This window comes from Chiloscyllium plagiosum, chromosome 10 (assembly GCF_004010195.1).
Source record: "Chiloscyllium plagiosum isolate BGI_BamShark_2017 chromosome 10, ASM401019v2, whole genome shotgun sequence".
Taxonomy (NCBI): Eukaryota; Metazoa; Chordata; class Chondrichthyes; order Orectolobiformes; family Hemiscylliidae; genus Chiloscyllium; species Chiloscyllium plagiosum.
The window spans coordinates 19,285,280-19,310,877 of NC_057719.1; the positions used below are offsets into that span (position 1 = coordinate 19,285,280).

At 40.3% G+C, this 25,598-nt stretch overlaps 1 protein-coding gene across 1 annotated transcript in view; it reads left to right on the forward strand.

Moving 5' to 3' along the window:
* The window catches only part of si:dkey-288a3.2 (protein phosphatase 1 regulatory subunit 37), a 239,235-nt gene that overhangs the window by 5,180 nt on the left and 208,457 nt on the right, over positions 1 to 25,598 (forward strand). Inside the window, exon 3 of the mRNA XM_043697155.1 lies at positions 18,459 to 18,556. Coding sequence (XP_043553090.1) covers positions 18,459 to 18,556 — 98 coding nt within the window. The remainder of the gene's footprint in view (positions 1 to 18,458; positions 18,557 to 25,598) is intronic.

Here is a 25,598-nt window from a genome sequence, read left to right on the forward strand (position 1 = left end):
CGTCCCGAGCTGTCCTGGACCGCCTTGAACAGCTGCAGGTACTCCAATGGTTCTGAAAGGATTTCCAGGATTTTAACCCAGCAATGAAGGAGCGGCTATAAAGTTTCAATCAGGATAGTGTAGGACTTGCAGGGAACTTGAAGATGGTGGTGTTCCCATGCATCCACTACCCTTGTGCTTCAAGATAGTAGAGGTCATGAGTTTGGAAGGCTTTGTCAGAGAAGCCAATACACATTGCTTCCACTGTGTGTCAGTGAAGAGGAGACCAAATGCTGAAGGTGGGATGGGCTGCCAATCAAACAGGCTGCTTTGGTCAAGAGAATGTTGACCTTCTTGAGTATCATTCGATCTGAATGAGTGCAACCTTTCTAATAAAGTAAATTAATTGGCAGCAGATATAAATAAATAGTTTGACCAAGTAAGCACCACAGAGACAAGACAGCAAGGTGACCAGGGCTGGGATCTGAACATTGAAAAGCATTTGATTTTTCGAAAGTTTGGTATGCTTTCCTTTATTGGTCAGAGTATTGAGTACAGGAGTTGGGAGGTCATGTTGCGGCTGTACAGGACATTGCTTAGGCCAATGTTGGAATATTACATGCAATTCTGGACTCCTTCCTATTGGAAAGATGTTGTGAAACTTGAAAGGGTTCAGAAAAGATTTACAAGGATGTTGCCAGGGTTGGAGGATTTGAGCTATAGGGAGAGGGCTTCACAGGCTGGGGCTGTTTTCCCTGGAGCGTTGGAGGCTGAGGGTTGACCTTATAGAGGTTTACAAAATTATGAGGGGCATGGATAGGATAAATAGACAAAGTCTTTTCCCTGGGATCGGGGAGTCCAGAACTAGAGGGCATAGGTTTAGTGTGAGAGGGGAAAGATATAAAAGAGACCTAAGGGGCAACTTTTTCACGCAGAGGGTGGTATGTGTATGGAATGAGCTGCCAGAGATGTGGTTGAGGCTGGTACAATTGCAACATTTAAGAGGCATTTGGATGGGTATATGAATAGGAACGGTTTAGTGAGATATGGGCCAAGTGCTCACAAACGGGACTAGATTAGATGGGATATCTGGTCGGCATGGACGAGTTAGACTGAAGAGTCTGTTTCCATGCTGTACACCTCTATGACTCTATATGTGTGTACTACATATAATATGCATTGTAGATTTTCACAAAGGTGTTTCAACAGTACCTTCCAAACATGGATGGCCTCTACCACCCAAAATGGTGAGTAGCAAATTTTAGATTACTTACAGTGTGGAAATAGGCCCTTCGGCCCAACAAGTCCACACTAATCCTCCAAAAAACAACTCACCCAGACCCATTCCCCTACATTTACTCCTTCACCTAACACTATGGGCAATTTAGCATGGCCAATTCACCTAACCTGCACATTTTTGGACTGTGGGAGGAAACTGGAGCAAATTCACGCAGACACAGGGAGAATGTGCAAACTACACACAGACCGTTGCCTGAGGTGGGAATTGAACCCGGGTCTCAGGTGCTGTGAGGCAGCAGTGCCACTGTGCCACCGTGCCACCCTTAGGTGGGGCGATCACCAATTGCAAGTTCACCTCAAAGCCCCATAACATCATGATGTTGAACCATTTCACCATTCCTTCCCTCTCGCAGGATGAAAATCCTGGAATTCTCTTTCTGACAGCGTGGTAGGTGTGCCTACACCAGATGCGCTGCAACAGTTCACAAAGGCAGCTCTCCACCTCTTGAAGGACAATTTCCGGAAGATATTTGATGAGATTCAGTATAAAAAGTTGCTGTGGAAAGTAGGAGCTCATAGGAGTAACGTATGAGGACAAATAGAAGTTTGGCTGGCTGGCAGAAAACAGAGAACATGCATAAATGGGTCTCTTTTTTCTGTTTAGTATGTGAGCAGTACAGTTTCTCAGGAGTCTATGCTAGGCCTTCACTTTTTTACCGTTTATACCAATGATTTGGATGAAGAGACCTAAAACATGACAGTTTAATTTTCAGATGACAAAAAAGGAAGGAAAGTATATTGTGAAAAGGACACAAATAGGATGTACCCAGATGTAGACTGGTTGAGGGTGAAGGCAAAAGATGAAGTTTATGTGGGAAAATCTGAAGTTATTCACTTGGTAGAAAGAATAAAAAGGCACAGTATTATTTAAGCAGAGAATGACTGCAGAATCCTGAAGTGCAGAGGGATCTAGGAGTTGTACTACATAAGCCACAAAATGTTAGTATATAAGTAAACAGACACTTCATCTGACAAATGAGCATTGTGCCGAAAGCTTGTGATTTGAAATAAACCTGTTGGTCTATAACCTGGTGTCATGTGATCTCTGACTTTGTCCATCCCAGTCCAACACAAGCACCTCAAGTATATAAGTAAAATAAATAACTGAGTAACTTAATGGAATGCTATCCTTCATCAAGAGAAAAATTGTATATAAAAGTAAGGATGTTATGTTTCAGTTAAAAGGCGTTGGCAGGATTACATATCAAATATTGTGTACAGTTTTGGTCTCCTTATTTAAGGAAAAATGTAAATGTGTTCGAGACAGTTCAGAGGAAGGTCTTCTAGGTTGATACCTGGAATGAATGGGTTGCCTTATGAATAAGGGTTGGACAGACTGGTTTTGTTTCATCGGAGTTTCGAAGAGTGAGGAGTGACTTGATTAAAGTAACTAAGATCCGGAATGGTTGATGTGAAAGAGTAGGTTAATGTGACATAAGGTTTTCTCTTGTGGATGAGTCCAGAACTAGAGGTCATCCTTTTTGGTCAGAGATGACGACTTTTTTTTCTCTTTGAGGGTTATGCAACTTCACAAGTCTTTGCCTCAGAAGGTGTTGGAGGTAAATCAAATGATATTTTTAAGACAACTAAATAGATTCTTGTTAAGCCAAGGAATAAAGTTGTGAGGATTGGAGAATTGGGTTTTTTATTTAAAGTTAGAACAATAGAAGCAGCATGAAAGGCTGGAGTCAGGCTCCCACAAAGCCAGTAGCTTTAAAAGAATAAAGAACAAAGAAGATTTACAGCCCAGGAACAGGCCCTTCGGCCCTTCAAGCCTGAGCTGATCCAAATGTACTGTCTAAACCTGTCAGTCAATTCCTAAGCATTTGTATCCCTCTGCTCCCCATCTACTCATGCATCTGTCCAGACGCATCTTAAATGAATCTACAGTGCCTGCCTCTACCACCTCTGCTGGCAACATGTTCCAAACGCCCACCACCCTCTGTGTGACGTACTTGCCGCGTGTATCCCCCCTTAAACTTTGCACCTCTCATCTTGAAAGCATGACCTCTGGTTATTGAATCCTTCACCCTGGGAAAAAGTTTGCCTCTATCCACCCTGTCTGTACCCTTCATGATTTTGTAAACCTCACTCAGGTTCCTCCCCAATCTCCTTTTTTCTAGTGAAAATAAACCGAACCTGCTCAACCTCTCTTCATAGCTAGCACCTTCCATACCAGGCAACATCCTCGTAAACCTTCTCTGCATCCTCTCCAAAGCATCCACATCCTTTTGGTAATGTGGCGACCAGAACTGTACACAGTATTCTAATTGCAAAACTTTCAGTAGTTTTAGTTCAACTTTCAGGAGTTATTGGGGTTTTGAAGTTGTCTGTGGAAGCTGTTATACATTTTTCTCAGCCACAGCAAAAATCTGGAGTCCTCCCTCTCTCTGTCAGAATTTTCTTCTGGCATTCTTTTCTCCTGCACTGGAGAAACGTCACATGTCAATCTATTGTTCTGGTATTGCCTTTGCCAAGACTGTGTTTGTGTGATGTTACTACATTCAAACAGTTGCTGTTTAGTCGTTAAATAATCTATTATTCTAAGTTTTCTAATAGATTAGATTTCCTTCAGTGTGGAAACAGGCCCTTCGACCCAACCAGTCCACACCAATCCTCCAAAGAGTAACCCACCCAGACCGATTACCCTCTGACTAATGCGCCTAGTACTATGGGCAATTTAGCATGGCCAAATAACCTACACATCTTTGGATTGTGGAAGGAAACCCACGCAGGCACAGGGTGAATGTGCAAACTCCACACAGATAGTCGCCCATGGCTGGAATCTAACCTGGGATCCTAGTGCTGTGAAGCAGCAGTGCTAACCACTGAGCCACCATGCTGCCCTGTAATACAGTTGAAGTTTTATCAATTCTTCTTTTTTTTTCTTCCTTTAACTTGGTGTAAGAATAAAGTGTGTTTTGCTTAAAGTCAAGTAGCACGAACAATTAAATTATATCTGGAACACAACACTTTACACTTGTCTTTAAATAAGATAAAAATTAGGGTCGAGACTATCTCCTTGACATATTTAAAGGGGGCTTGGTATGGATCATAACAAATTTGGAACGCAAACAGATCAGTCATGATCTTATTAAATAGTCGAGCAGGCTCAAGGAGCCAAATGTCCTACTTCTGCTCTTAGTTCATTTGTTTAGATATAATTAAGGATTGGTAAATAATATTTCCCTTGATCACAATGTTGATATCCTCTGAAAGAAATTTTAACAAGTCAGCTGTTAGGGATTCAAGTCACACTTCTGCATAGAATAAAGGCTGAGAATTTAGATCAAAGGAAGTGCTTTACTGCACAAAGTGCTGAATTATAAGTGGTATGATGAACCAAGACTCTGCCGGCCCTTTCAATTGTGTGAAAAAAAATTCAAGAGCATGTTTCAAGGAAGACTAGATAAGTTTTCATATCCCGACTAACATTTGGAATCATAGAATCATTGAATACCTAAAGTTATTCCTCAATCAATACATACAAAACAGGTCATCTGGCTATTTGTCATGCAATTTATGTGATTTTGCTGTGAGTAAATTGAGGCCTAGGTTTCTCTCCATTACACCAGGTGACTATAGGTCAAAATACTTAATCGTCTGTAATTTCTTTTGTCCTGATCATAAAGGAATTATGCCATTGTAAGATTTTGCTTAGAAAAACTTTGTTAAAACATTGCATTTCAGTAAAGTTAACCAAGCATTTTCCATTTTATTGAGGTTCAAATCAACAGCCTTAATTATGAAGCTATTGAAAATTGATCAAGATCACATCTACTGTATTTTGAGTCTAAGGTGACAAAACTGTTGAAAATAGAAATGAATGAATTATTCATTGCTAATACTGCTGTGGTTTTATATTACTGTACTGACTGGTTTATTTGCTTTGAGACAGTATGGCCATTGTGAATAATTATTAGCTTTTGATATATCTATATGTTCGTAGTACATCAAGAATAAGTTTAGGGAATTAGGGTTAGAGATTTCTATTGTGTTCATCTTAAATAAAATCGTGTCACTGTCATCCTGCTAACTTTATTTTTTGTGTTTCTTTACAAAACTCAAATTATGAGTTACTTAAGAAGCAAATAACAACATTTTGTGATAGATGCTTCTTCTGTGCCTGTAGCATGTCAGTCCACGATTTGAAGCACAGTTAGTTTGGGGTATATTTCAATTAATATGCTATTATTAAAGTAAATTAATCAGGGACCACAGATATGTGCCATAAATTTCCAGTGGAGAGGGTCTCAAAATTATCGACAAAGTGCATGACTTGCCGAATTGTCTTAGGGTGGATGAGTGTGTGGAAAAATTAAATTTTACTTGCACTGTCTATTATGTTAACAGAAAACCATATGAGGAACTTTGGACCCCCTATTGCATTAGGCCATAATCTCACATTCTTGAGTGGTTATGTGTTGATTTCTTTAATTTATTTGTGCTACAAACAACATTTTGTTGCGGGACAGCAAGTTAAATAAGCAGCAACCATGTGTAACTAGAGTCACAAGCAGCACCATTAATGTTTTTAATTTATTTCTATATTATTATGATGAGTGTTTGAATACCCTGGAGAATTAGGGTTTTGAATGTCCAGCACACAATTAGTCACATTGGTTGTTGTAGCTTGTTTGCTCACTGTAATGTTCCATTATATTCTGTGCTTGTACCAAACATCCTCAGGAAAAACCAACAGATTTTTGTAATGCTAATAGAGCAGTGTTCTCAAACTGGCATCCGTGGAGAGTTTCCAAAACTCTGTGAAATAGCATGCTGCAATGGGATAAATTGGACACATGCTTTGTCCCAGTTACCAGCGGTGTCCCGTTGGTAGGAATGTTATGCACCAGGCAGCATCCTTGTGGTATTCCAGTTCAGGCACTCTACAAACATCAGAGAGGAAGGAAAAACCCTGTTACATATAGCAGTTGTGCAGTGAGAAAGTGGTCAATGGAGGGGACGCAGAGTTTAATCACACTTCAGGAAGGCAGGGAGGTTCAACGCAATGAATTATTCAATCAACATGTTGCTGAATGTGGAGACTAAGGGAAGGTGGAATTTTTCACATCAACAAAATATCAGTGTTCACAATATTGGACAATATTATTCAGATTCTGTTAAATTCCTTTAACCAGGCACTGATAAACTTCATGTAAATGTGCAAAGTATTTATAGTATAATAATTTAGATTGAGGGAGAGGGTATGATCAGTAATTAAATACCTATTTGAAAAGAATGCCTTCAATAAAGTTTGGAGGCCTCACGTCAGAAAAGATTAACCGTGATCACAGTCGACAAGGAAGCCACTGGAGGATTTAGCAATGGGTACGGGAGTCCTGGGCTAAAGCTATTTGAAACAGAGAAGTACAAGGATTTTACTGAAGGTTGGATATAGGGTAACAATTAGAGAGAACAAAGGAATTGTAGGAGGTTTATTTGATGAAAGAACTTAACCACAGTTAGAAAGGTGTGAGAACAGTGATTTGATAGGAAGCAATTGTTGATGTTAGCAATCATAAGAATGGTAATTGTGAAACTAGGATTTGGTACTGTGTAAGTTGAGGACCCAGGAAGTGAGTTTCATACAAGGATGAGGCACAATGAAGTGGAGTGCAGTGGAAGCCGGGACGCTAAATGTCTTTAAGGCCGAGATTGATAGATTCTTGTTGTCTAGAGGAATTAAGGGCTACGGGGAGAACGCTGGTAATTGGAGCTGAAGTGCGCATCAGCCATGATTGAATGGCGGAGTGGACTCGATGGGCCGAATGGCCTTACTTCCACTCCTATGTCTTATGGTCTTATGGTCTTATGGTCTAAACTAAACATTCTAACTGGAGTAAGGAGAGAATTTGAGGAAGAGAGCATCGGCATCATTACAAAGGCTGAGATAGCTGGGTAGATGCTTTCAACCATCAAGCCAAAAATGTGCATCAATATCAGAGACAGATGGAAAGGAAGAAGATCGGAAAGGTTTCCTAAAGAAAGCCAGGTAGAAGCTGTACCTGTGCAAGGGAAAGCAACAGTGTGTGTTTCTACTTTTGGAGATCTAATGGCAGTAATGCTGTAGATAATTCACTACACAGTCAACTGGAGGACTCAGGTATGTAGGTTAACTTTGTGTTTATTCAAACAATCTTAGTCTTAGACTGGCTAAACAGTATTCTGTCTGACATGGTGTCTTGGCTCTGTCCCATGTCTGTCTGATATCTGTCCCATGTCTCTCTGATATATAGAGAAAATCATCAACCTTTGCACCCCTGCAATCAGATATGTAAACATTGTGAACAATTTATTCTTATACAATAAGGAGAAATATTCTACCCTAAATCCTTCTTTTATCCTGTCTACAAGATTATTTTTGTACTCCCCAATTAGCTCTGAAGGCTGAAACAGGCCTGAGTGTATAGAGGTTCCTCTTCAGTCATTTCTGTTGATGTGCACTCATGGGGTAATGTCTTATAAGTGGGATAGCAGCAGTAAAGAAACAGCAGCAATGTGTGAATTGAAGGACCTGAGAGGAGAAAGGAACCATCACCATACTCTGGAACTAACTGATTGACTTTGGTCTATTGTCCAGCATTCAAATGTCCCACTCAGTTTCAGTGTAAAAAAAAAACTGTCCTCTTTAATGATTAAAAAAAACTCAGCCCATACAAAGCTCCTTGGACTGGAGTTAGACAAGCTCTTGACTGACTGTGACCATAACCCCTGTCTGACCATAGTCCTCCTTGACCCCATTAAGACTGCTCCCCTTTGAATTTCAAACATCGTAATTTGCTTGAATAACATGCCATGTGTTTCCCATGTAAACTACTGGCACATGCTGCAGCTCCACCTGCTTGACAGCTCAGTGCTCCCCATCATGCCTCTCAGTCTCTCTGTAGAAAAACAATTGCAAGCCAGAGTCTGGCAGCCTATAACTAAGCACAGAAGAATCTGTGTCCTAAAAAGCAATGCAAGTCACAGAGATTGGCAGCCTCCAATTAAGTGTGAACTGAGAGCACTAACACAGTAACAAAGCAAGCCAAGATCCATAAAATTCATCCTGTGCAGTTGCATGAGTTTAATGTGTGTTCCTGTGGGCAAAGTGTCCTGGCAGAAGTGTGTAAGTCATAGGTGCCTCTGAACTCCAAATTAAAGTGCGAAGGAGTTGGAATGATGTGAAAGTTAGTTCAAGAGTGGTCATTGTGATGTGGTGAAGCATTGCCAACATATATGGATGTATGATTGAGGGGGAATCGTGGCATTGGAGCTTGTGGGGCAGTGTACGACATAAACTGCTGGAAGATGGCCGGTGCAAGAAATCAGTGAATCACACCTACCTAACCCTAACCCATTTTGACTTTGTATCAGGAATATGTGGCATCTAGTTTTTCAGGAAAGGAAAAGAGATTTAGAAATGGTGAAGAAATAAATGGAAGTCGGGCTGGTAATGAGATGTAAATGAGGGATTATCTGAGAGAAATTTACAAAATTATGAGAAGCATGGATAGAATTGCTAGAGTCTTTGTTCCCAAATTAGAGATGTCATTTTACTAGGAGATATAGGTTTAAGGTAAAAACAGTTAAGTTTAAAGTAGATGTGAGAAGCATATTTTTTCACACAGAGGGTGTTAAATGCCTACAATGCATCACCAGAAGAGGTAGTGGAGGCAGATGCAATAGTAACATTTAAGAGGCATCTTGACAGTTATATGAATGGAGGGATATGGACAGTGTAGAGGCAAAAGGTTTTTAGTTTAAAAAGGCATCATGTGTCAGCACAGTCTTGTTAGGCCAAAGGGCCTGTTCTTTGCATTTTGTTCAAATACAATGGAAACAAGTTAGAGACTGTTTACTGGTGAGATTCTGAAGTCATCATTTAAAACCTAAGGATAAAATTGCAAAACTTCTTCCCAATGCCAAGATGCTAACGTTTTTCATTTTCATATATTTTCTCAACTTTCTTTCCATTTCCCACACCACACCAGGGAAAGGAAAATTTCACCCATAATATTTTTCTAATGAAATAAAAACAATATCAACAGACAAGGAATCAACACTGAATTGCTCTGAAAAATATAAATAAGCATTTAAACATATGGTAAAACAGTATGCAATCTCAAAGCTACACTACAGTGCTGTAAAACACTGAAAAATTATAATACATACAATCATCATAAAATTAAAATCCATCTTGTGCATTAAGATCTTCTGTGTACCACCACATCAACTAAACCTCCATTTAGAATGTGATAAATAAATATTATAATGAGACTTGTATAATCAAAGTAATAACTGTTAACTCTGCATCAAATATTTTTTCATAATAACAACATTGCAAAACTGCGGGAATTATGTGGAATCCTGACAAAGGGTATTGGTGGTACAGCGATTCAATTAAGTACTCTTAACCTTTGTGTCCTTTGTTTCAGCTCTATCAGAATGTTCGGACAGTTTCTTTCTGTGCGGTAACAGGAATGTGCTGTTTTTGGGCATTTTCTTTTCAGGCTAATGGGTCATTTTCTCCAGGAATTCTTTCTCCTGTCCTTCCCTTTGTACTTTTGAAGTACCTTCACTCCTCAAACTCTGGTCTCTTGTGCATTTCCAAGTATAACAACTCCGTCATTTGTGTCTGTGCCTTCAGTTACTTGGGCCGTAGACTCTGGACCTCTTTCCCCACACATTTTCTCTTTCTGGCTCATTTTTCTCTTTGAAATATTTTCTTAAATCATAACACTTTATCCAAGCTTTTGATTCTCTGACCTAAGACCTCCTGACATGGCTCTGTGGCATACTTTGCTTTGTATATTCCCCTGTGAAGCCATTCGGACTCTTTTGTTACATTAAAGGCACTGTATAAATATAAATTGTTGTTGTAACCAATTTTCTCCTCCCTAACTGAGGGGTGTTATGGACAGTAATTGTGTACTTGCTGCTTACCTTTTCACGGATTGCACCTTGATACAGCTTGCATGTTCCATTCATCCCAAGCGTGATGCTACTAGGAGTCCTAGCAGGGCCACCTATAATGGTAATGTCAGAGGACAGGAACCAGACAAAGTGCAAGTCCTCAGTGGTGATCCAGGTGGAAGATACTCATCTAATAGCAACAGCTATAACCCGGCAGATGAAGTTTGCAGTAGTAGCGAGATCCCCATTTACCGAAGCGATCGACACTACTGTCTCACAGCACCAGTGGCCTGGGATCGATTCCACCCATGAGCCGCTGTCTGTGTAGATTTTGCACATTCCCCCCATGTCTGCATGGATTTTCTCTGGGTGCTCCAGTTTCCTCCCATACCCCCAAAAATGTGCATGTTAGGTGGATTGGCCCTACTAAATTGCCCATAGTGAACAGGATGTGCAGGCTAGGTGCATTAGTGATGGGAATTGCAGGGTTATAGGGATAAGATAGGGGGGGAGGTCTGTGTGGATTTCTCTTTGGAGGGTTTGTATTGACTTGATGGGCTGAATAGTCTGCTTGTACACTGTAGGGATTCTATTCAAAGAAGTTCCCTGGATTTATTTTTGTTTGTTCAAGGGAGGAGAACATTGCTGGCTAGGCCAGCATTTATTGCCCATCCCTAGTTGCCCAGAGGGCAGTTAAGAGCCAACCACATTGCTGTGGGTCTGGAGTCACAGGTAGCCCAGACCAAGTAAGGATGGTAGTTTCCTTCCATGAAGAACATTATTGGATCTGCCTTCTGTCAAAGACCATGTATTTGCTGACGTTCAAATAGCATTCCCATGTAAAAACATGTCCTGCACAAGGCATCTACTTAGAGGAACACCCCTTGGCAGGAGGAGTAACTGAAAAGGAACTAGAAAAAGGAATGCCAGTGACATCAAGGCTATGGCCTAAGTCAATCTCCTGGAAATCATCTTCCAAATATGTGATGCAGCTCTAGCATTGATCTCGTCAGCCACACAAGGACCCATAAAACCAATGACACGGAATTTCCTAGGTGGACGATAATACTCATCAATGATTGATTATCATCACTGCTGACTTCTGGCCTAGCTCTTCTCTTCTTTTCTGGCCATTGTCTTATACCTCTTGGATCATATGAGCTAATTCTTCATAAACTCTAGATCAAATCTGGAATTTCCCTTCCTTTAGGATTTTGGTTATGGACTGGATAACCTCTCAGAGGACCCTGAGTTTGTCTGATCTTAAATTCATATGGAAGATAGCACAAAGTTGCCCTGAAAACAGGCACTAAGTTAGCAATGTCAGAATAATGGGGGCAATAAGTAAGGTGTATAGCAAGGGTCTTTTCCGTAGGGCCGGGGAATTCAAAACTAGGGACCATTTTTTAATGTGAAAGGAGAATTTTTTTTTTAAAATGTGGGGCAACTTCCTATACACAGAGTGGTTTATATGTGGAATGGACTGTTGGAGGAAGTGGTGATGCGAATACAATTAAGACATTTACAAGACATTTGGATAAGTTCATGAAAAGGAAGGGTTTGGTGGGATACAGGACAAACACAGACAAGTGGGACTAGTTTAGTTTTGGAATATGGTTTGCATAGATTAGTTGGACCAAAGAGTCTGGTTCCATGCTGTACAACTCTATGAGTCTACGACATAACTTCCATAAGGCTAACCAATTTGACATGGTAAGTGACATTCTTCTGAAGAATTACAGCAGCTTTACACAACTTGTATAGCAATTTTCATTCTGAATCAATGCCATGCTGTACCTGACCACGGAATGTTGATGTGGAAACTCTGTGGAATTAAAAAGAAACATCCTCCAGCATGAGCATTCCTCCTAGTCCATGATCAGCAGTGATGGTGTTCCATTCTGTGCAATTTGTAGCAATGTGCACTCAGGGATTTGAGATCTAGAAACCCATAATATAAGGCTGAACAACTTTGATTTCAAAAGTCTTATGGTTTCATGGTGTATAAAACAATTTCATAGCCAGCATTAAATAGTTTAGAGATTAAATAATTTAGAAAATTAATCAGAAACCAATTTGCTTAATTTATTCACCTATAAATCTGGGCATTTATTAATTTATTAATTCAGTACAATTAAATCAAAACTCAGTGTACTAATTGATAAATATGCATATTTGTAAATTAATTTCTAAATTAAAGTATTCCCAATTACTCTCATCCTCATTATATAATTTTAGTTATAAGTCTATCTTTGTTATAAGACCATTGGAGCTTAGCGCACAATTATTTTACAAGATGATTTTATGCTATGTAATGGAACGTTTACTATGGCATCATAAGGGAAAAATGCTTGACTCCCAAATTGCACAAAATTACACTATTACTGAATGTTGGCTGAACATTGAACCAAGTTCCATTTTTCTAACTTTCTTTAAATACTGACTCAGAAGTTCCTTAAGAAAGATGAGAAGATAACATTCCTGTTTTGCAGCTGTTCCCATACAGCAACACTCATGAATTATTAAAGAAAAGAAAGAGACTCATGTTTATGGACTAAAGGGAACTTCCAACCAAATCATTCCATTTGCATGGTGTATCTCAGTTTTCTCATAAAATGTATTTCTAAATTAAATGTATAATTAAGGTTGTGGTCCCCTTGTGAGTGTGTAATGTACTGTAATGAAAGGAATTACTCCAATGCTGGGGTTTACTTTAGCTCCCCTTGATAGGATTGTTAACGTAACAATATAATCAGGGTATGTTATGAAAGTAATGGACTAATTAGTTTGTTGAGGTAATCTGCTACAGCAGAGATTCACAATACCTTTTCTTTCCTACTGAAATCAATAGAAATTGTTAATATGTACAATGTAATGTATCATGCAACTTTGCTGCTCTTTTATTGCTTGCTTTGAGCAGAATATATATTTTATCCTCAACATGCATTAAATTGTCATTAAGTTAGAAAAACTTAGAATTGTCTTTCTTTTTAAGTTTTACTTTTCATATGCATTCACCATCATGGTGAAATGAACAGACTTAGGGAATGTGACCTTCAAAACAATGTTAGACTTTACAGAAACTAATGAGAAATGGAATTTGATTATCTCAGCTACTCTAATATAACACTGTTGCATGTGATGCTTTGGAAATGTTCATAACATAGAGGTACTTCGGCCACCTGATAATTGTGCTAATTTTGTATTCCTTTCTTGATCACCTAATTTGAAGTCTTCACTTGTAGTTTTACTGGTAGGCATTATCAGCCCTGCAAATTACTGATCCTACTACCAAAAGAATGTCAACTATAAGTTATTCTAGCTCATTTCTTGGGGGTGAGCCAGGCTGCAAACCAATGTATTGAATTAAAAAAAAAGAACTGCAGATGCTGGAAATCAGAAACAAAACAGAAATTACTGGGAAAATAATTGCTGGGAAGCTTTATCTAACACCTCATTTTCTGTTTGGGAACTCAACAGCCTTCTGGACTTAAAATTGAATTCATAAATTGTGGGGCTTGAGACGCCTTCTCCCCTTTATTTAGCATAACCTCCTCATTCTATGCCTTGTCATCACTTGGGCTGCTACCACACACAACCCATTGACAGCTACTAACAGACCCCATTAACAGCTACTCATTCCCCCAGACTGACTTTTACCCACTCCTTTGTCCCACTGTGTTTCTCTCTGTTCGGGCTTTGTTTCCACCTATCGTTTACTCTCCCCACCCCATGTTCTGCATAAATACAAGCATTTTCTGAAGAAGGGTTACTGCACCCAAAATGATAACTCTAATTTATTTCCACAGATGCTGCCAGACCTGCACAGTTTCTGAGCAACTTATGTTTTTGATATATTGAGGCTTTCCAGCTGTTTACACAAACTGTTAATGTTGCATTTAGAACATAGAAAAATACAGCGCAGACCAGGCCCTTCAGCCCTCGAAATTGCGCCGACCTGTGAACTAATACAAGCTCATCCCCGTACACTATCCCATCATTATCCATATGCTTCTACAAGGACTGTTTAAATGCCCCTAATGTGGCTGTGTTAAGATTAGATCACTTACAGTGTGGAAACAGGCCCTTCGGCCCAACAAGGAAATTGCGCCGACCTGTGAACTAATACAAGCTCATCCCCGTACACTATCCCATCATTATCCATGTGCTTCTACAAGGACTGTTTAAATGCCCTGAATGTGGCTGTGTTAACTACATTGGCAGGCAGAACATTCCACACCTTTATCACTCTCTGAGTAAAGAGCCTGCCTCTGACATCTGTCTTAAATCTGTCACCCTCAATTTGCAGCAATGCCCCCTCATCATCCTTAGAAAGAGACTCTCACTGTCCACCCCATCTAATCCTCTGATCATCTTGTATGTCTCTATTAAATCCCCCTTCTTCTATCCAATGAGAACAGACCCATGTCACTCAGCCTTTCCTCATAAGACCTTCCCTCCAGAGGAGAAAATGAGATCTGCAGATGCTGGAGATCAGAGCTGAAAATGTGTTGCTGGAAAAGCGCAGCAGGTCAGGCAGCATCCAGGGAACAGGAGAATCGACGTTTTGGGCATAAGCCCTTCTTCAGGACCCAGTAACATCCTGGTAAATCTCCTCTGCACCTTTTCCAATGCTTCCACATCCTTCCTGTAATGGGGTAACCAGAATTGTACACAATATTCCAAGTGAGGCCGCATTTTGTACAGTTGCAGCATGACATCATGGCTCTGGAACTCAATCCCTCTACCGATAAAACCTAACACACCGTATGCCTTCTTTAACAGCACTGTCAACCTGGGTGGCAACTTTCAGGAATCTGTGTACATGGACACCAAGGTCCGTCTGCTCATTCACACTATCAAGAGTCTTTCCATTGACCCAGTACTCTGCCTTCCTGTTATTCTTCCCAAAGTGAATCACCTCACATTTATCTGCATTGAACTCCATTTGACACCTCACAGCCCAATTCTGCAGTTTATCCAAGTCCCCCTGCAATCTGCAACATTCTTCCACACTGTCCACTAATCCACCAACTTTAGTGTCATCTGCAAACTTACTAACCCATCCACCCTTTCCTGCGTCCAAGTCATTTATAAAAATGACAAACAGCAGTGGACCCAAAACCGATCCTTGTGGCACACCACTAGTAACTAGACTCCAGGCTGAATATTTTCCATCAACCACCACTCGCTGCCTTCTTACAGAAAGCCAGTTTCTAATCCAAACTGTTAAATCACCCTTAATCCCATGCCTCTGCATTTTCTCCAAATGCCTACCATGTGGAACCTTATCAAAGTCCATGTACACCATGTTAACTGCCCTACCCTCATCCACATGCTTGGTCACCTTATCAAAAAACTCAATGAGGTTTGTGAGACACGACCTGCCCTTGATGAAACCATGTTAACTCTCTCCAATCAAATTGTTGCTTGCTAGATGATTATAAATCCAATCTCTTATTATCCTTTCCAAAACTTTTCCTACAACAGATGTAAGGCTCACTGGTCTATAATTACCTGCGTCATCTCTACTACCCTTCTTGAACAAGGGCACAACATTTGCAATCCTCCAGTCCTCTGGTACAAAACCTGAAAATAATGATGACTCAAAAATCAAGGCCAAAGGCTCCACCATCTCCTCCCTAGCTTCCCAGAGAATCCTTGGATAAATCCTATCCAACCAAGGAACTTATCTACTTCCACATCTTCTAGAATTGCTAACACCTGTTCCTTACTAACATCAATCCTTTCAAGTCAAATTGCCTGTATCTCATTCTTCTCCTCTGCAATATTCTCCTTTTCCTGAGTGAAAACAGATGAGAAATATTTGTTTAGCCCCTCTCTGATCTCCACAGGGTCCACACACAACTTCCCACTACTGTCTTTGACTGGCCCTATTCCTACTCTCGTCATCCTTTTATTTCTCACATATCTATTGAAAGCTTTAGGGTTCTCCTTTATTCTATCTGCTAAAGACTGCTCATGTCCCCTTCTTGCTCTTCTTAACTGTCTCTTTAAATTCTTCCTAGCTAATCTGTAATTCTCCTTCACCTCATCTGAACCATCTCGTCTCAACTTCACATAAGCCCCCCTCTTCTGCTTAACAAGAGATACAATTTCTTTAGTAAACCAATGTTCCCTTACCTTATCACTTACTCCCTGCCTGACAGGGACATGCCTATCAAGGACACGCAATATCTGTTCCTTAAATCAGTTCCACATTTCAATTGTCCCCATGCCCTGCATTTTGCTACCTCATTCTATGCCTCTGAAGTCTTGCCTAATCGCATTATAATTGCCCTTCCCCCATCTGTAACTCTAGACTTGTGGCATGTACCTATCTCTTTCATCGCTAAAGTAAATGTAACCGAATTGTGGTCACTCTCTCCAAAGTGCTCACCTACCAATAAATCAAACACCTGGCTTGGTTCATTACCATGTACCAGATCCAGTGTGGCCTCCCCTCTTGTCGGCCCTTCAACATACTGTGTCAGGAAACCCTCCTGCACACATTGGACAAAAGGTGCTAGAGTTATATAATTTCTAATCAATTTTGGGGAAGTTAAAGACTCGCATAATGATGACCCTGTTCCTTTCACTCCTGCCCAGAATCGTTTTGCCAATCCTCTCCTCCACATGCCTGGAACTTTGTGGAGGCCTATTAAAAAAACTCCTAGCGGTGTGACCTCTCCTCCTGTTTCTAACTTCAGCCCATACCACCTCAGTAGACAAGCCCTCATCAAACGTTCTTTCAGCCACCATTATGCAGTCCTTGACTAACAAAGCCACACCTTCCCCCTTTTACCACCTTCCCTGATCTTAATGAAAGGTCTAAACCCTGAAACCTGCACATCCATTCCTGACCCTGCTCCATCCATGTCTCCGAAATGGCCACAATATCGAAGTCCCAGGTATTTATCCATGCTGCAAGCTCACTTACCTTATCCCGCATACTCCTGGCATTGAAGTAGATACACTTCAAACCAGCTTGCTGTCTGCCAGCAAACTCCTGTCACAGTGCAATCCTGTCCCTGTCCTCCCTACTCACATCCTTCTGTGCACTGGGACTACACCACAGGTTCCAATCCCCCTGCTGAGCTATTTTAAATCTGTCTGAATAGCACTAGCAAATTTCCCATCCAGTATCCCTCTTGTTCAAGTGAAGACTGGCCTGTTTGTAGAGGTCACACCTTCCCCAGAATGAGCCCCAATTGTCCATATACCTGAAACCCTCCCTCCTGCACCATCCCTGCAGCCACGTGTTCAGCTGACATCGCTCCCTGTTCCTCGCCTCACTATCACATGGCACGGGTAACAAACCGGAGATAACAACTCTGTTTGTTCTAGCTCTTAGCTTCCACCCTAGCTCCCTGAAATCCTGCCTTACATCCCTATCCCTCTTTCTACCAATGTCGTTGGTACCTATGTGGACCACGACTTGGGGCTGGTCACCGTCTCACTTCAGGATCCCAAAAACACGATCCGAGACATCACAGACCATGGCACCTGGAAGGCAACACGCCAACCATGAATTTCTTTCATTCTATCTGACCCTCTAACTATTGAGTCCCCAGTGACTAATACTCTCCTCTTTCCCTTCTGTGCAACAGAGACAGATTCTGTGCCAGAAACCTGCACCCCAATGCATGCCCATGGAAACTCGTCCCCCCAACAGTATCCAAAACTGTATACTTGTTTGTCAGGGGAATGACAAATTATGTTGCAATTTTACTGTTGCTGTAAAGATTCCAATTCTCAATGCTAAAACTGTCTTGCAAGTTCAAAGAAGCAAAATTAAATTTCATAGAGGTAGTATTCACATGGAGCAGTACATCTCCAGTGTAGCATGAAACTAAAATTTCCAAATGTGCTTTGAGGAAGGTATGGTCAATAGAACTGCTTTTAAAACTTACCTAGAATCGATTTAAATCCCCTGTGTTGACTCATTTGGAGTTGATTCTGCACTGATCAACATGATTAGAGAGGAACTTGGTGCATGATGGTACATAGAGTTTTGTCCGGAGCAGTAGAACAACAGTTCAACTCAAGCAGTGTAAATAGGTGCTTCCAGGTTGGAAGTAATTTTAATTAAGATGAGCTGGACAATTACATTGATGTTGGCTGCTACAATACAAAACTAGGAAGAGTACAGTGCAAGTACTTTAGTTGACATCAAACCAAAGATTTTACAGTACTGATGTCAACTTGTTACATTATTTGTCTAGCATGAGTTTTAACTAAAGAATGACCAAATTGTTAATCCAATTTATTCTGTGTTGCAGCTGGCAGTTTTACAGTGGATGAGATCATTGCATCCTACAAATTAAGCTGTGAGAAACTTGGTGTACAGCCTATTCACAAATTGCTGACACAACTGCAGGTAAACTTTGTTCAGATATACTAATCTATGTCTAGATTAAAGTGGTGCTGGAAAAGCACAGCAGGCCAGGCAGCATGTGAGGAGCAGGAAACTCGACTTTTCGGGCAAAAGCCCTTCATCAGGAATAGAGACAGGGAACATCCAGGTTGGAGAGATAAATGAGAGAGGGTGGGGGTGGGGAGAAAGTACCATAGAAGTAGCATACGAAGAAGTTTTCCTCCTATCTCTATAAGAATCTTAGTGAGTCTCTCTCTCACAGAAACCCCCAGGTCGTCTCCTCTGTTTTTACCATACTAATCTATGTGACATACGGAATCTTCCAGTCCCTGAGATGTTGGGTCTTGTTGTGGAAAGCTCACTTGATTAGGTGGAACACTAGTCTCCCCCTCCACTGGAATTATGTTCTGGGTGGGCACATTTCCTTGCCACTCACAATTGAGGCCCTTAAATGGTTAATTCATGACACTTAAGAGTTATTTAAGGGCCTAATTCTGCCTGGGTTGTAATTATTTTGGCTCCAGGTGGGAGAACGGTGACATATGTGACCGGCAACCCAGTACAATTTGCCTGCCAGGGTGACAGAGGGCTCTCTCACTCTGCACTAACTTTGTATAACTGTGGGACTGGACAGAGGGGAGAGGGGTGGCTGTTGAAGACCATATCCTTGTCCTTAATCCCAATGGCTCCTGTCCCCCAGATTCCAAAACATCAGAAATCACACATACCTCCTACAAGTGAACTTGGTCTTCACAATCTTGGCTATTCTTCTGCTATGGCCTCCCCTGTCATGCTGTAGACTGAGAGAAATGCCACCGTCATATTGGTTGGCAGTTCCTGCTGAATGGAACTTCTAACCATGGGAATTTGTCCTTGGAGGAGGACACACTGCTGCCCTCTAAAGTGATTGGAAGAAGATATCCTGGAACATTCTCTGAAGTGTCAGCTTGTTTGTCTCACCACCTTTTGAGCAAGTGAATGAGACAACTGATAAAGCCAAGATTCTGCTCAACTTCTGCAATTTGCCTGCCTCCTCATTAAAATGGTGTAATGTGATTGGGCTTCCTGTGATTTTAAAAAGTATGCCATTGCCCATGCATATTTTAATTTTATTTCCTGAAATTCATGAAACCAGTTATGAAGTTATATTTCTTTGCTATCACTGTAAAACAGATTTTTTAAAAACTGGATATTGTGAAATAAATTGGAGCTATTTTTAACTATTTTTACCACCAATTTTCTTGCTCCTGGTACCTTTGGACACTGCACTTGCAGCATGAGAGTTCAGAAAGTGACTTGCTCAGTTTATGTTTCTTGTAAAGTTGGCTTATGTTAAATCGGTGTATAATCCACTGACAATTATGTCGTCAATAATAGCTCAAGTAGCCCTACATTGATTGGCAAATATTTTAAAGCTTAGAGAGCAGAAGGCTATACAGAGAATGGAACTGGCACCAATCTTTATAGCAGCCTTAAAGAAAAAAAACAAACATTTATATGTCACCTTTCACAACTCAAGTATTGGACATTTTGGGGATATCCCAAAATGTTTTATAGCACATAAAATACTTTTGAAGTGTGTATATTCAAAATGCAGCAGTCAGTTTGCTCACAGCAAGCTTCCATAAACAGTATTGCGAGAATCTGTTTCGTGATTTTGGTTGAAGAACAAACATTGTCTAAGACGCAAATATCTTGCTTCTTCAAAATAATGCATTGGGATATTTTATGTCTAACTGATGAAAAAGATGGACCATAGTTCAATATCTTACCTGAAAGACAGAATCTCTGATAGATTCTGTCAGTATTCCACGATAACATCAGCTTTGATTTTTGTGCTCAAGTCCTGGTGTTACACTTGAAATCCTGGTGTTACACTTGGGGCAGCATGTTGGCTCAGTGGTTAGCACTGCTGCCTCACAGTGCCAGAGACCCAGTTCAATTCCCGCCTTGGGCGACTGTCTGTGTGGAGTTTGCACATTCTCCCCATGTCAGCGCGGGTTTCCTCCGGGTGCCCCGATTTCCTTCCACAGTCCAAAGATGTGCAGGCCAGATGAATTGGCCGTTCTAAATTGCTCATAGTGTTAGGTGCATTAGTCAGAGGGAAATGGGTCTGGGTGGGTTACTCTTCGGAGGGTTAGTTGGACTTGTTGGACCGAAGGGCCTCTTTCCACACTGTAGGGAATCTAATATAATCTAAATCAGAATCTTCAGCGCCAAAGTTGAGATTATTATGAACTGAGACATGGTTGACTCAATACTCAATACGTGAAATGGTCTCAAAGAGAAGGTAGTTGATAATTAAGTTGATGATTCCTGTAAAAGTGGGTTAATACTTATTGAGAAAAAAATAATCAGGAGCACTATGATACTAACATCACTGTTTTGACTTTATTTTTTGTAGTGATGGGTATAGGAAGGGACTGGTGAGCTCAGTTGGCTAGGTGGCTAGCATGCAGTTCAGAATAATATCAACCACATGTGTTTGGTCTCAGCTAGTGGGGTAAGCTAGTGGCCTCTCTCTTTGCTCACTTGACCCTGAGACTGAAAGGCAGTGGATGGATTACTGCAAGAGAAGATAGTTTTAGGATAAGGCATCAGCAGAAAATGAGCTGAGATTCTGCCTTTAGCAAAAACACACACAAATAAAGGGATGGAACTTAGGTGTCGTTTATACATTGACGGCAATCTCCCTCCACCCCAGCATAATTTTAGGGTTTGAGTCAACCTCCAATTTGCTTACTGACTTCTCTGAGGTTTTGAGTTATGACCCGTTAATTAGTATGGATTCATGATATTACAATGAAGTTCCTGCCATGAATACAAATGTGGCCTTTGGACAGAGTTCATGGATCAAAAAGTTCCCCCAGTTTTCTTAATTTCAGTCCACAAATGCTACCTGATTTGCTGACAGTTTTGAACATTTTCTGCAAATGGAATAATGGCTAGTTTTCATTCTGTTGCAAACTCATCCCACAGAGTGACTGTCTTCAGTCTGCAGTTAACATGTAGCCTAAATTTGCCACTGATAAAGCGCATGCTGACATGAAAAGAGGCATCTGTCAATTCTCAAATATGGGCTAATTTATCCTTGCCATGGTGGTTCTATTCTTCAGTACAATAACACATCAGGAATCATGAACTGAGGGGAGTAGGAAATCTGAAAAAAAAACCTTTTGTGCTCTTTACAGTTGGATTAGAATGAATGCTTTTGAACCTACCACAGATTGTAATGATCCTTTCTGGCCTTCATACAATTCTGATACAATACAGCTCCAATCAGAAAGTCAACACTTAATCCCCAATTACACCTTCTCCCTAGTCACACATGTAATCTTATCAAATCATGTATAATGTCAATGTAATGTTTGACTCTGAGCTGAACTTCAAAGCTGCATGCCATTCCTTACCAAGACTCCCTGCTTTTGCATTCTGTAACATTTCTGACCTTAGCCCACACTTCCCCATAAAAAGAACCACTCACTCTTTTTTGCTGAGCATCCTGATCTCTTTAATATTCATCTGTAAAAGCAGGCAGAGACTTTGGTGAGGACCTGCAAGGACATCGGAGTTAACACCCTGACAAGAACATTCATCAAGGGTATCAAATGAATCCTCCCCACTCCCTTCTTCCAAACCATCCCAGTCCATTTGAAATTCTCATCAAGGGTCCATCTAGGTTTACCATTCAGTTTATACCTAGGAGTTAATGGTGTCTAAATTTGGTTCATTCAACTGCTTTACATCAACTATATCTGATAAATTTTACAACCCATACTGTCAACATCCTGTCATGAGCTATACAGAATGAATTAACTCTTTCCACCCATCATAATGAATTAGACAGAAAATCATCAACCAGCAATTATTTATTAGATTTGGATTAGATTATTAGTTAACAGCAATTATAATCAAGCATTCAGCATTCAAATAATTAAATAAGGATCATTGACAAAATAAATAATGCAGGTTACAAAGGGTGTTCAATTGTGTCACAATAATTCAATATTAAGTGCTTGCTGATAACTTTACAATTGACAGCCGTCTCTGAGATTGATATAAATTGGTTAAATTGATTTCAGTTCAGATTCCTTAGATTAGTGACAAGTTAGGAACATTAGATTGTTTGTATTTTTAATGGTTTAAGGTCTATAACCTAGTAACTACTAATTTTTTCCCTTAAATTTATACATCCCTGTCCTCATGAGCTGGAATGAAAGAGTTAATTGCATTACCTTTTTATGATTTTAGCATTTTACACTTCAAAATAAAGTATTTTTGTAAATTTGCTATCCATCCTTTCTGGGTCCTCCACTACTGGTAAACATATTCATTCTCCTGTCTGTAATTGTATTAGTTGATTTAAATCTTCCCTCCCTTGATTTCTAGAAAATCAGTGCACCTCAGTAACATATTAGATTAGATTAGATTCCCTACAGCGTGGGAACAGGCCCTTCAGCCCAACCAGTCCACACTGACCCTCTGAAGAGTAACCCACCCAGACCTATTTCCCTCTGACTAATGCACCTAACACTATGGGCAATTTTAGCCTGGCCAATTCACCTGACCCGCACATCTTTGGACTGTGGGAGGAAACCGGAGCACCCGGAGGAAACCCATGCAGACACGGGGAGAATGTGCCAACTCCACACAGATGGTCACCTGAGGTTGGAATTGAACCTGGGACTCTGGTGCTGTGAGGCAGCAGTGCTAAACACTAAGTCACTGTGCACCATTTCTTTCCAATTTGATATAAACACCTTCCTGTAATATGAAGTGCTTTTCCTCCAAAGGCATAAATAAATAAAACTATCAATAAGCTAAGATCTAAAGAATAAAAACTAAATGCGAAGAAATAAGGACTGAATTTTTATGTTAAAACATGATCTTACTTAATCCAAGATAATAAAACAATAGAACTGTGGATTTTGGAGGTCTGAAACAAAATCAAAAATGGACATTACTGGAGAAATTCAGCCTGTCTGGCAGCATCTGTGGAAAGAAAGCAGAGCTGACATTTCAAGTCTGGTGACTGTTCATCTTTATGCCTGTCACTTCCAAAATATTCTTTGTTCTATTGACCGCATGAATGACATGTGTTGGAAGAGCTCAGCACTTTTGATCTTAACCACCTTCCACAGATTTACCTCCGAACCAATGGAGTATTGGTGCCGAGACATGTTGGATCATTTACTCCTTGACTTCTCAGGCTTGAATCCACAAAATGGTCACACACAGCTTCAGAAAATATAAGATTTAATCCCCCATAATGTGCAATAGGTGGGTCTTTGTTCATGATGTTTTCTATGCCAAGCAGGGAATAATGGTTTCTATAAGTTTTAAGTTTTCAAGATTTCACCAGTGTGTACCCCTTTCCTTTTCTTAGCATTCAGCTTAAGTACTGACCCATTTTTGAGGACACATTCAAGGTGAATGTAAGGCATCCTCCTATAATTAAAAGAAAGTAATTCCGGCAACAATCACTTGAAATTTAGATAGACTTTTAGTGCTCCAACCCGTTGACTTCTGACCCAGGTGTAGGCCAAACTGATGCTTACTGCAAGAAAAATCAAATAAAAGAATTAAGATTAATTTGGCAGCATGAAAATGCATAGTATTCTAACCAATTAAAACATATTTTCATGCCATGATGCACAGAACTGTGTTTTGCTTATCAATGCCAGCAGAAAAATAACATTTTGCTCTGAAATATTAATTTCGGGACATATCTTTTGAAGCTCCTGGCAGGAAAAAAGGTCACTTCTCAAACTATCTGATTGGATGGCCAGGCTATCATGCACCTATTACCAACAAAAACTGGTCCAGGCAGTTTTATTTATTCGCTTTACAAAACCTGATAAACTGTGGGTAGATTTCAAAGAACATTCAAGCCAATAGCAGTTTTCTTGCTCCACTGTCTGTCAATTCATTGCTCAGTGTAACAAAAAATGTTCACACTGTATTAATATTAACTTAGAAGTGCTAATGAGGGAACTAGGCAATAACAGGCTAAGCACAAGTAGTTAAAGAGTGGGATCTTTGGGGAGATAAAAAATAGTAGATAATGTAATAAGTGAAATGAGAAACAGTAAAGCTGCTGGGAGAGACTGTATTTCAAATGAAATTATACAGATTGCAGATTGAAGAGAAGTATTAACACCTTGTTTAATGAGATAATCAGGGTTGAAGTAGTCACTGTGGAATTCAATATAAGTTGCTTCCTTGTTTGGTTTATTCCACCATGGTTTTCTTCATCCTTGCAGCTTGACTGTTAAGTTGTCTTTTCCTTGATTTTTTTTTTGAGTTGACAGTTAATAATGATGCTGAGTAAATGTTGATTTCATCATGAGTTACCTGGAATAACTAAATAACATTAAAATCAGAAACATAAGACTTTGTTATCCACATTTCCTGTGGAAGAAAAATAAATCCATATCATTATGCTTAACACAAATCTGATACACATGGTATTCACCTTGAGCTCATAAAGACTTCACTTGGCTAAGACAAAACAGAATCTTGCAGAACACAAAAAAGATTTTACCTTTTGAGTGCTGTAGCATAGTTATCCAGAGAAGTCTTGCTAATTTAGATGTGATTTATGACATGTTTCCCATTGCTTCATCAGAATGGTAAATTAGAGTCATAGAGTCATAGAGATGTGCAGTACGGAAACAGACCCTTTGGTCTTCGTAGGATATGTGGAACAATCCATCTTCCGCAACTACACTGGCCCCACCCCCCACCTTTTCCTCTGCTACATCGATGACTGTATCGGCGCCGCCTCGTGCTCCCATGAGGAGGTTGAACAGATCATCCACTTCACCAACACCTTCCACCCCGACCTCAAATTCACCTGGACAGTCTCAGATTCCTCCCTCCCCTTCCTCGACCTATCTATTTCTACCTCAGGCGACCGAATCAACACGGACACCTACTACAAACCGACCGACTCCCACAGCTACCTGGACTACACCTCCTCCCACCCTGACCCCTGTAAAAACGCCATCCCATTCTCCCAACTCCTTCGACTCCGCCGCATCTG